We start from the raw sequence: 12,729 nt of genomic DNA on the forward strand, positions 1-12,729 counted from the left end.
AGACTGACAGCACTTTCTGATACCAGTTTCCAGTGGCAGCTCCAGTTTAGCTCTTTTATGCCCTTGAGCAAATGAGGGACCAAGGTCAGGAAATCAGTGTTTTTGCCACTTGATTTGCAAGTCCTGCACGAGGCAACCAGTTCCTCCCTTTGGGATTAGGGGAGTCACCCCACCAATGGTCGTAGCCTCTGCCAACACTGACACAGGTAACTGCACACAGGTAACTCTTGCTCTCCAAACTCAAGAGCCAAATAGATTCAGATAAAACTTTTGATGGACTCTGTGCCATCTGTAAGGAGATCAAACCAGTCCATCCTAAAGGAAACCAGTCCTGAATATTCATTGGAAGGACTGATGCTGAAGCTGAAACTCCAATATTTTGGCTAGTGAAGAACTGACTCATTGGAAAAGACCCTGATGCTGGGAAAGATTGAAGGCAGGAGGAGATGGGGACAACAGAGGATGAGATGGTTGGATGACATCACTGACTTGATGGACATGAATTTGAGCAAGCTCTGGGAGTTGGTGATGGACAGGGAAGTCTGGCATGCTGTAGTCCATGGGGTGGCAAAAAGTTGGACATGACTGAGTGACTGAACTAACTGAACTGATGCCATCTGAAATTTTGCTATTCAATATCCCAAACGGAGGAAAGGAATGGAGGAGTATAAAGTGGGATTTTACTGGCTGAACTTCCTGTCTGAACTCACCCTACATGGATAAGGGGCTGGATAGATTTGGGGGAGGGATAGTTGCTGTTGTTTTACTATCATGGGGTGGTGGTGAGGGCTATGATAATGGGTCTGGCAAGGCATCTGCCCTGTGCGGGCATTATTTGTTCCAGAGGATAACCACATGCTAGATGAACCCAGAGTACCCTTTCATAATGCAGCAATAATGGCAGAAAAAACAGCTGTGAATTTGCCCAGTGACTACCTCCTCTGGTTTACAGAGTTGCCCTGGATACAGAAGTACCACAATAATCAGATTAAATCACTGTTTTCCTTTCTGCTGGCCTGGAGCTAAGGGAGGGCATCTGCCTCCCACACAGTTGGTCCCCCTGACTCAGGTCCTCCTCCTGTACACTGTGCATCCGTGACCCTCGGACGGTAATGCAGGAAGACCTTGATCCTATGGTGAGCCTGTCCTTTACATGTAGCACATTGCTCTCATAGGATTAATTAAAAGGACAAGTATCTTTCTAAAAAAGCAGAAGGAACTTGTAATGAATTTAAAGTGAGAGAAAAATCCTCATTTAAGCAATATGTTTTTTCCCACAATCCCAACCCAAGCATTCAGAAAAGTGCAAAAACATGCATTATTGAAAAGATTTTTAAGCAAGCAACTTTTTAATTCATTGAGATGAATAGACAGGCAGGCACGCATCTCGCTCACCAGTAACCCTGGCGCCTGGGTCTCTGTCTCACATCAGGGGTGGGAGGTTCTGCGGCTTGTTGGGGGTCGGGGGCGGGGCAGGAGGAGGAGTGAGGAGGAAGGCTTGGGGGACATGCTGAGAGGGCACTGGACCGTTAGTTCCAAGATCAGTCTATGATTTGGAAAACCAAAAGCAACCTGAGGAGAATGCTTAGGTGACAAATAGAGGCAGAGAGGGAGGCCAGCCTCACATTTCACTGCCATCATTGTACAAAGATGAGTGATTGGCAGCTTTTGTGACTTCCATGGTTAAGGGACCTGTCCTCTGCCCTCCTCAGGAGGTGGGGGTCACCTGTTCTGCAGAGCCAGGAGGAAGGTGCAGCACCCCCACGAGCCACTCAACTGAGCAAGGCAGCTACCAGCCCTGGGGTTGCTGGCATTGCCCTCAGCCAGCTGCAGACAGTGGCAAACACCAGCACAGCCTGGGCTATGTCAGCTGCATGAGAAAATATGACTTAGGAGACTGCACACTGTCCCCCTCCCCCCCGAAAAAAAAAAAAAAAACCCTTGTAAATATTAATACAACTCACTTCACCAGGGAAAAGCTCCCCAAATCCCATCCTTTAATAAAGTGGCTGAATCTGTGCTAGTCACCCTACATAGCCTGCCCTGCCTGGAACCCAAGGATCCTGGCAAAACAGAGACTAGAAAATGCAATTTTAAAGTCTCAACCTTTGCCAGCCAGTCAGCTTCAGTTTTGAAAATCAAATCCAAAATGTTGTTGCTGAAATGTCTGAGATATTCCTTTTTGCGTTTTAGAGAGATGTCTTTAATGCCCATTGATTTCTGGGTAATCAGTTGTACCTGTGTGTCTCATTTCAATTTCCTATTTAATATCCACTGGACCATAAATCCATTCCCAGAGCGAGGGGAGTTTAGAGTTCCTGTGACTTTGAAAGACCACTGATCCCGGGTGACTCTGCGTCTCCGAGTGCTCCGAGTGACTGTGTTGGGCCTTGAAAGCAGGGTTAACTCATTTTGTGGCTTCCTTAATGGCTGTGAGTTTACGTTTTATTGCATGTCTATTGTTTGGGTTGGGCTGTGATGAATGGTTTGGCTGCCCAGTTCAAAACAAGTCCAAGGCGACAGCAGAATCTAATTTGTTTTAAAAATGATGATTATAAGGCTTTTCAAATTATAATCCAGGAACAAGGAAACAGACAGCACATTGCTCTACATGGGACATACGACCAGAAGTGAAGTGAGGATGTTCCTCCTTTTCCACGGGCAGCTCCTGCTCTTAACAACCTTCACTAGGGAGGCCAGGGTGGCCTCTTTCATCAGGGGCAACAGGGATGCTGCCACTTCCTTGAAAGGAGAGCCAATAGCCCCTGCTTGGTTCCAGACCAGTTCCCAGGAAGGAAGTGGGCTCAAAGATCAGAGGCTTCTGTGACAACTGGTACCAGGATGGTACCCAAGCAGTGTCATTTTCTGCCTAGTGATGCCATTGTGGGACACTGGTGTGTGGCTCTGGTATATCCCCAAATCCCTGAAGTCCAGCCTTGGCCCCCAGCTTTGAAAATGCAGTGATCTTTTTCTTTACAGCTCCTTCTATAGATGGGGGGAGAGGGGTGTTGAGTGCACAAAGCATGCTGGGAATGTCTCAGAACTGACCCTGGAAAGCGTGCTGCTGTTCCTCTGATGAGGAAGGAAGCTCCACCTGCTCACCCTGTCATTGGCCTGACATCTACTCCTTTCTTGTTCACTTCCCGTGGGATTAGCATCATCAAGGGGGCTCTGTTTGAAGAAGGCGGATGGAGAGGAGATTCCGGGAGGTGGTGAGGGCAGGTCGGGAGGGAGGGTCTTGTCCAGCGTGTGCAGGTCAGTGCCTCACAATGGGCTCTCCAGAGGGAAGAAGAGCCCCCTCCCCCTTGTGTAGCATTTGTGTTGTGTATGTAGACTTCTGTGTTGTAAACAGTCCTACTAGGGCTGATTTACATCTCCCATCTATCTAACTGTTTGCCTTTGCAAAAGTCCTGAAAATATAACAATCATTGCACTAGCTAGGTCTCCAGAGTTGCCGATACTGCCACACATTTTAAAATTTAGAGATTCATTTCATGGAATAAGCTCCTCAATCCACAAAGCAAACACCTCCCAGGCAGATTGAATCTACCAGCCATTCACACCTTATTATGAACCACCACTTGTAGAGTTTAAACTGTGGGCATGAAGGAGGAGGCTGGGGAGCAACACAGTCATCATGTATCAAGCAGAGCCTGGGAACTGGGGCTTGGACTTTGGTCCTTGGTAAGAGGGATGCCGTGGACTGGAAAGGCGCAGCCTGCAACAAGCTCATGGACACTTCCCACAGGGAAGAATCACGCTCATTTCTCTCCTTTCAGGTCACATGCATACCTTTTCTACCTGCCACAAGAGCCCTTCTTGTCAACAAGTCATGAGGATGCCCCCTCAGGCCTGGTGAACGAAGTAACAACAGTACACAGAGATGCCGATATGAAGCAGGAACACCTTCCTGGAAAACATACTTCCAGGTAGAGAATGGGACCCAGGATGCCAGGACCTGTGGCTCAGAGTACTCAGGGACCCTGGGGGTCTCACCCCTGCTTCCTCAATTGCAGGGCCCACCGGAGCTGCAAGCTTGCAGGTCATGTTCAAGGTGCTTCATACAGGGTACACACGTTACCTGCTTTAAACAGAGCCTGCTCCACATGTTGTCTGACACAAAGGAGCTTCACGTCTTTGGGGCCAAGAATGGCCCCCTTGTCTCAAGTTAGGGTCCCACACTGCCTTCCCTCTCCTAGTGAACTTGTCTGGACGTGTCTGGAGCTTCTTGCATCTCACATCTCCTGGAAGCCCTGTCCCAGCTCTAGCTATGGTTGACATGAGGTCATCTCTTGGAAGAGCACCTCAGGGAGAAGACCTGGGTCCCTCAGACACTGTGCCTGCTCACCATATGCACCAGTGGCCCCACAGAGGGTCCATTCTGAGCACATCCTCCGTTTTCAGGCAGAGCAGCCCCATTTCTCTTCTTTCTCAGGGACTCCACCACCTCTCATCAACCTGGACCCTCATTCTTCATTATCCTGCATTGTGACTACTCCTTTGTCTACCTGGCCAAGCCTCCAGAACCCTCCTGCAGGATCTGGCCCCAGGCAGGGTTCTCTGATGGGGCTGGGCCACTTCCTTGGGAGAACCCTAACATCTGCTCTGTCCAAGTGCAGTCACAGAATCCCCTAGCCATGTGAGGCAGTGCCTTCTTAATCATGCTTAAACACAGTCCTGGGTTCCTCAAATGATATCAACAGTGAGAATAACCTTCATCCAAAAGGAACAGAGCAAGTATCCCATCCCCCATCTCTGCCCTCCTCTTGATGCTAACGCTAAGTCACTTCAGTCGTGTCCGACTCTGTGCGACCCCATAGACGGCAGCCCACCAGGCTCCCCCATCCCTGGGATTCTCCAGGCAAGAACACTGAAGTGGGTTGCCATTTCCTTCTCCAATGCATGAAAGTGAAAAGTCAAAGTGAAGTTGCTCAGTCGTGTCCGACTCTTCGCGACCCCATGGACTGCAGCCTACCAGGCTCCTCCGTCCATGGGATTTTCCAGGCAAGAGTACTGGAGTGGGGTGCCATTGCCCTCCCCGTACTCTTTCCTTAAATCTCAGGCTTGTTGCAAAACAAACTCAACTACTTTCACCTATAAAAGAAGCCAACCTTGGAAAACAACCAAAGACAGACTCCAGACCCTGACACCGTTTTGGTGAGGAAATGTCTTTTTGCTGACTGTGAGCCCCGACGGGGACCTGACTTACGGAAAGCTGTGTAGAACTCATGAAGGGTCAGGAGGCCGTCTTTGTTGTAGTCATCAAATCGGAGGAGGTCACCCGGCGAGCAACCCAGGAAGTCCTCTTCCAGGTCCTGCTCCTTCAGCATGTGCTGTGGGTGAAAGGGAGAAGGCTAGAGTCAGGAGTGAGTTCAGAGCTGTGGGCACTGTCAGGCCAAGTGGGGCTGCAGTCACCGTTTGGGCAGATGTGTCTGTGTGTGTGCCTATGGACTCCAGCAACAGCTCCGTAGGCCATGGGGAGCATCCAAATCTCTGTGGTGTTGTCTTGTCTGACCTTCTCCTTTTAGAGATGAGAAAACTGAGGCTCAGAGAGGAAAGGGACTTTCTCAAGGTCACATGGTGATTGGGCTGAGTCAGTATTAGCTTTCAGGTCTGTCTTTTCCCTGCCAGGGCAAACAGACCCCACATGATCTGAAGTGAGAAGGATCCATGTGGTCATCTGGTCTACCCCTTTGTGTTATAGATGGGGAAACAGGGAAGAGACAGGGGCCTGATCAAATAAGCCCAATTAACAGTGGCCATACTCAGTGGCTCCCAACTGTGTAGAACTGGAAGGTCACTGCTCCATCAGTGTACCCCTCCCTGCCCCCTCCAACCCCCACCAATCTCAGGTCAGCACATCCTAGCCACAGTACTACTCCTGGGGAGAGGAAGCTGCTGTTCTATTGACCTAGGCCTGAGCCCCTGCTCTGCCTGCCTTGTCCTGCCAGGAACACAAAACACTACCCTTGGGATTCTGTTGAGGGGACCATGGGTGGGCCCTTGTGAACTCCTCTCTGGATGTGGTCTGGGCTGCAGGGTGGGGGCCTCCCTAGTAGGATCATTTGCATGTGGGTCTGAAACTAGAGTCTTGCAAAGAAAATGCTCAGAAGGAAATCTCAGAAGAAAGAAAATGATTTTATTTTGGGGGGAAGAGGGGAACAGAGGCATTTTCTCTTTATTTAACAGTCTCAGCTGGGCCTGGTATATTAAAGGCAATTTAATGTGATAATGTTAAAAAAATGACCCTTCACCCAGCAAATAAGAGTGTTCGATAAAAGGGAGATCAACCATAACGCCCGAAATCAATCTTCCAAAGATGGAAATTTCCCTTTGTCTATTTCTGTGCTGGAAATTGATTAACTTTTCATAGGACCTACAAGTTTTCCCCAACGCCTCTGATTCAGTGTCAAGGAAAGGCCCACTTTAGCTGGGCCCTGCTTGGCAGATTTATGAAATGGACTTTAAACACATTAAATTTTAAAGAGGAAATCATAGTCCAATTACCACGCTTGTTAATGGCTGCAGGTGCCTCAGGGCATGTCTCTGCCAGGTTAGAGCCATGCGCCCAGGAATGTTCTGTTTACCTGGCAACTACCTGGATCCACGTGGGCCTGGGGCACCGAGATCCCACAGTTGCCTGATGCCTGCCCTCTGGGCTCCCCATACAGCCTGTACTGTGGGGAATCGAACTGCTAGATGGCTCTTCTCTCAGATAACCATGACCAGCAGGACCTGGGCTCTCCCCGGAGCAGCGTGGGTCATTGGTGGGTCTCTGGTCCTGGCCCATGGGGTCTTAGCCATAGCTGGGGGCTGAAGGTTGATGAAATAGTGACATGAAGGCTGGTGTGTGTCTGGGAGGCTTCCTGGAGTGTGGGCCATGGATGGACTTGCCCGTGATGCCAGGTATGAGTGAGCAGAGCAGGGTCTGCAAGTGCCTTAGGATCTGTGGTTTCCCACCCAACACTGGAAGCCAGCTCTGAACTGGGTGGACCTGAGAAGGGGGCCCTGCATGGGGAAATGTCTGGATAACTGCTCTACTCAGAGTTTTTGGGCACTTGCTGTCCCCACAGACCTCGAGAGGATCAGGTGGAGCTGGTGCTGGGAGCTGTCCTCCCAGGGGGCCCCGTGGAGTGTGAGGAGAGCTGGTCCATGCACACCTGGCACCCTGGCTGCATCTCAGGTCACCACATCCTAGGCAATGAGTGTGGCCACAGGCAAACCATTTGATTTCCGCTTCCTCATCTAAAAATACCTGGTAAGTGGGGATAACAGGAGCACCTACCACACAGCAAAAGGCGGCTGAAAGGTTTACAGTAGAGGTGATGGTGACAAAGGGATGCTAACGGCTGTCACCCACTGAGAACGTACCACCTGCTGGGCACCAGGCTGAGAACTGCACACCTCTTTGCTCATCTAAGCCTCCTGACGACCCCGTGACAGTCAGAGACAAGAAAAGGGGTACAGAGCCAGGCAGTTGTCTGCCTAGACCCGCCAGGTCCCCGCAAATGCTGGAGTTGGGTCTGAATTCAGGCCGTTTGACTGTAAAGTCTGTGTTCGTAGCTACTCTATTGAAGAGTGAGGGACATGCCTGTGTGGGGCACATTGCAGGTAAAGGGCCTCCCTTAGTGCCAAGCCCAGGGTGGGGCACTCTGTGGTCTCGGGGGCAGAGCTGCCCCAGGGTTGCTGACCTAGCCTCCCTCCATGTCTTTGCACCTGTTTTGGCTCTGGGACCCCTGGCTCTCAGACCAAAAACAGCAGAGCAGGAGCAGGAATGCAGACCCCTGGGCCCATCCAGCCCGCCTTTCCACCACCAGCACCCAACAGGCCTGTCCTGCAGCTGGTGTGCCTGCCGCCCCGGGTTGATCCTTCCTTGTTTCTTTTTGCTGCAGATGCTTATGGCCCTTGTACCACCTGGTACCTGGGTAAAGGGCCACATGTGCTGTGTTTGGAAGGGAGGCAAACCATAGGCTCCATCTGAGTGTTTTCTCAAAGGAGAGAGCAGTGCTCAGGGGGTGACCACAGGGCTGCCTGTGAGCCACAGGCTGGAGTGTGGGCTGCTGCTACCCAGGTACCACCACTGGTGAGGTCCGAGGGGGAGAGGACGAGGGGACAGCATGTTGCAGCTCCCAAAGCTCTTGGGGAAAACCAAATCTGCTTTCTTTGAACCTTCCTGCTGAGGACAGTAAAGGATTCAGGAAGAAAAGATTTGTTTCCTAATGAAAGCCTCAGAGCTCAGCCTGTGTACAGTGTGTTTCGCCAGCTAGCTCGGAGCTTGTTGGTAAATATTGGCTGAAGGTGGCTGGTGGTAAAGAGACACGGACATCATTTTGTTTGTCAGATATTTCCAAGTGTTCAACACAAGCTCTCTGACTCCTGGGAGATGCTTTCTCTTGCAGGAGAAAGGCCCCCTCAGCGTCCCATTTCAGAGATAGTGACAAACGACTCTTCCCACATGGGTCTGCTGGTTCTCTTTCTACACACCCTGAATGGAAAATTGGATCCCCCCGTAATGTGATTTCACCCAGTGCTGTACCCACCTGGGCCAGCTCAGAGGTGCCAAGGTGGCCGTCTCCATCTGCATCGAAGTCCTTGAACAGAGATTCCACCAGGAGGCGCTTCTGGGAGGCGGGGTCTTGTCTGCTGTCCCCTTCGTGGAGTGGCTGCAAGCGGCTCTGCAGTGCCAGAAGGACCTTCTTCAGGCGGGCGTAGTCGGCCATGGTGCACGGGTCACCTGGAAGAGAAGATGGGGTTACTCCAGTCAGACTCTTCCCCGGTCTTGAGAAGACCTCCCTCCACCCCACCACCCATCAGCAGTTACTAGGCACCTGCTAGACGTAGTGCAAGGTGCAGCCTGAGTACATGAGACCTGTCCATCCGACTGGCCACCAGTCCATGCCACAGATATTTACTGAGCACCAGATACAAGCGACACGTGATGTCAACGCTGGAAGGAGCCTGTCGTTCACCCTGCACATGTTGATTGAGCACCTTCTACAGCCAGACACAGACTGATGGTCAGACAGAATGGGAGTCTTCATTTGGGGGATTTCGCAGTGCAGCCCCACAGCAGCTTTAGGAAAGTGAAGTCACTCAGTCGGGCACGACTCTTTGCAACCCCGTGGAGAGTAGCCTGCACCAACTCCTCCGTCCATGGGATTTTCAAGACAAGAGTACTGGAGTGGGTTGCCATTTCCAATTCCACTTTGCAATGGCTCATCTTTGCCTTAATCCTACCTTAAAGGCTTCTTTGGAATCCGTGGCCTCATAGATCAGGGAGTTGCAGTTAACAGGACTAATAAGCCTTGCTTAAGATAATTAGAAACACTCCCAGAGCTGGATTACTTCAAGACGAACATGTATACACAAGCCCACGACCAAGAAACAAAAGGCAGCTTTTACGAAAGCAAGCCCAAAGCACACAGCCCATTGCTCTCAGGTCTTTCATCACGGCTGTGCTTGGTCCATAGCATCAGAACCACACAGTATTTTGGCAAATGAGGCCTGTGATACACTGTGACATGATGTAGTTTAACTTTGCTGGTAATGGGCCATGGAGATGTTCCCTACCCACGGGGCTGTGAGCAGAGCAGGGGAGCACTCCCTGCTGCCCCACTTCCCCTCCTCCTGGGATGAGGATGAAGGATGTACCCCACCTCCTGGCTTTGCCGAATCCTGGAGCACAGGTGTGGGGTCTTCCTCATCCATTCCAGGTTCAAGCCAGAGTGCTGCTAGCAAGGGAGTATCTGAGGTCTAGGTCTTTTCACCTTAATTTCAAGGCCAGCTTAGGGCAGGCTGTGTCAGCTCAGGGCTGGAGAGCCACGGCTCTGTGGTCTGCCGGGTTTGAGTCCTGGTTCTGCGGCTGCCTGAGTGTGTACCTTGCACAGGGTGTGTCAGTGATTTCATCTGTGAAGTGGGGGAGAGCAGAGCCTCCCACACAGGGCTGTGAGGAGGGTTAATAAGACATGCACATGATAAAAGGCATGGGACTGGCCTAGCACTGAGTAAGGGCTCATAAAACGATAGCTACTCTCCCCTTTGTCATTATTGGAACCAGAGTAGCTGAAGAGCAATAAACAGGGAGCTGCTTGGTGGGGACAGGGCTGCTGGGAAGTCCGTCTGTCTCTCTCCCTTCCTCACTGGACAAGCCTGGATGGTCCGACCACTTTCTCTTGTGCTTGTTTGTGTTTCTAGATCTTCTTTCTTCCAATTTGGGGTCAATTGATTCTTGTCAGAAACAGATGTCTGTTACCATTTCATCCTGCATGTTTATTTAGAAAAAAATCAATTGCTGTGTTCAATATAATCAAATCTATCTGCTCTCTAGGAGTTTCCGTGGTCTGACAAGAATAGCTCTCCCACCCCTCTTTGGCCTGGTAGCATATCCATTCCTGGGAGCTCGTAGGGCCTCCAATTGGTAAACCTGATTCTCAAGTCTGCACAGTGAAAATCACGGCCATGTCCCACAGCCACACACTCCTGCCCAGGGTCTGTCCTCGGCTTCCTGAGCTGGACAAAGGCCAGTCTGGGGAAATAAGAGGAAGAGGTTTGCCCAGATCTTGGTGCCTAGCTCCCCAGAGGATAAAACCAGTCCTGGCAAGTGGCAGAAGCTGGATGCAGTGTATGAGGGCAGAGAGATGCTTCGGTGGAGGTGGTGGTGGAAATGTGTGGGGGATCTGCAGGGGCCTGGAATGGAAGGCCTGTCAGGCTTTCCAGGGGACAGGCGTTTTTGCCCCGACACTGGGAAGCTGGTGTTCACAGCAGATGGATGTGGGATTGATAGAAGGCTCAGTTCAGAAATGCTAGCATACCATTAGGCTCCCCCCGCCTCCCCAAAAGAAAAGAATACACCTGAAGGTTGGAGCAGGCTGGGCCAGGTCGGATGGGCAGAGCTGTCTCATCTTCCCTATCTCAGTGGGGCACAGATCTCTGAGCTGCCTGCTGCTCCAGGCCAGGGGTCCTCACGCAGCTAGACAGCACCTCCCACTCTGGTGGCCAGGAAAACCAGCTACGCAGGTCCTGTCGGGTGGGCTGCAGCAACCTCCCCTGGCTCACCTCTCCCATCACACCCCTACAGTTCACTGTGAGTTCATGGAGGCTTCTCCACCCTGGCAATGCCCAGCCCATGCCTGCTGGTCAAGAAGGTATATACATGCCTAGAAATAAACTCGGCAGAAGAGGTAGGTGCCTCAGTGTCCAGGGTCAGCTCCCTGAATCCCTAGTCTGGCCTTCTGCTAGGCTCATGCCACCCATGCCTTTTCCATCTTTTTACCAGCATCTACTCACAGATTCTGTGCTCTGTGTTGGGCGGTACTTTGAGTATACAATGGAGCTTTCTGTCTTGGGCATCAAGGGTGCCCATGGAAGGAGAGCTAATGAGGCCAAGGTAAAGGAAGTCTCGCTATGAATGAGCCCCACAGGATGAGGGATCTGTGGGCACAGGAGGCCGGGGGAAGGGATTTCTGGGTCACAGGGGTCGCAGGTATAGGATCCAGCAGCACAGTGTGTTCAGAGTCCCAAGGAGGCGGGTATGGCTGGGCCGGAGTAGGGCAGGGAGCAGGGCTTGGATGAGGCTAGAGGGAAGCGTGGAGCTGGGGCAGGGTGCCAGGCCCAGCAGATCGCACTTTGCCAAACTTGCTCTGTCCCTTCCTTTACTGAGGCCCTCACTGTGCCTGGCTGCTGCTGGGCATGGAGGTCCTAAGACAAACACGTGACGGTGGCATTTCTGTGCCCGTGGAGATGTCACTTCAGCTTCCACAATTCAGCCTCTTTCAAGACTTTTGAGGCTTCATCTCCAGCAAGGACTGCCCTCTCACAAGCCCTCCCTTTTGGTCTCTAGGATGCACAGCTTCTGAGAGAAGCACGTGAAAGTGCTAGTTCACCAAGTCCCAGCTTTACTTTTTCATTCACAACCTCCTGATCACACGCTGGGGTCAGATGTAATGGCTCCCTGAGGCGGGATGTGGGCACCTGTGAGTCCTTGCACAGCTGGCCTTCAGCTAAAGGGTCTCGCTCTGCTGCCAGTTTGAAATCTCTGTCTTATTATAAAAGGAACACACGCATCAAAACAACAACAAAACACTTGGAAAGTGCAGATAAATATAAAGAAAGAAAGTAAATTACCCATGATCTCTTTTCCAGAGGCTGGCCAGGCTGGGGGTGAAGCCTAGCCCTTAGCACAGGCGACCCTGAGCCAGGAACCAAACTAGCAGAGCCCTGGCTGGCCTCATGTGATGCATGGGTCCTGAGGCCTGGCCTATAGCCTCTGTTTTCAGATCTCCTTCTCCCCTTAATAAATATAGGCAAGAGCTTCGATACCCAAAGGTTGGGTGCTTCTCATTATTATGCAGGTCATTTCCGCACACCCACCTGGCAAGCCGACTGGGGACTTGAGGAGGTTGGGGTGTGGAGGGAGAAACAATCTCATTAGCCCTGGCCACACAAATGTGCTGCATGCGGGCGGTGTTTACTGCTCCCCTCAGTGTTCTTTACCCATATCTCTGCCCAGCCTACTCATCTTTGCATCTTGGCCACAGCTGAAATATCACCTGATCTAAACTAGCCCTTTGGCTTCATAATTCTCTGTGCTCTGCATGTTTGGGGGTGGGCCTGGTCCCAGGGAGGGACCCTGCCCCTTTGGAGGGAAAGTCCCTGGAGGGGAGTACAGCAGAGGCTTGGGGACCACAGCACTCTTCCCCAGTGCCCACGTGGGGGCTGACCACGATGATG

General features: G+C 51.5%; 1 protein-coding gene across 2 annotated transcripts in view; it reads right to left on the reverse strand.

The window, feature by feature from the left end:
- The window catches only part of FSTL4 (follistatin like 4), a 453,162-nt gene that overhangs the window by 133,638 nt on the left and 306,795 nt on the right, over nucleotides 1–12,729 (reverse strand). For both annotated transcript variants that reach the window (XM_061423485.1, XM_061423484.1), the window contains exons 5-6: nucleotides 8,541–8,734; nucleotides 5,210–5,333 (exon numbers count right to left, since the gene is read on the reverse strand). In XM_061423485.1, coding sequence (XP_061279469.1) covers nucleotides 5,210–5,333; nucleotides 8,541–8,734 — 318 coding nt within the window. The remainder of the gene's footprint in view (nucleotides 1–5,209; nucleotides 5,334–8,540; nucleotides 8,735–12,729) is intronic.

Source organism: Bos javanicus, chromosome 7 (assembly GCF_032452875.1).
Source record: "Bos javanicus breed banteng chromosome 7, ARS-OSU_banteng_1.0, whole genome shotgun sequence".
Taxonomy (NCBI): Eukaryota; Metazoa; Chordata; class Mammalia; order Artiodactyla; family Bovidae; genus Bos; species Bos javanicus.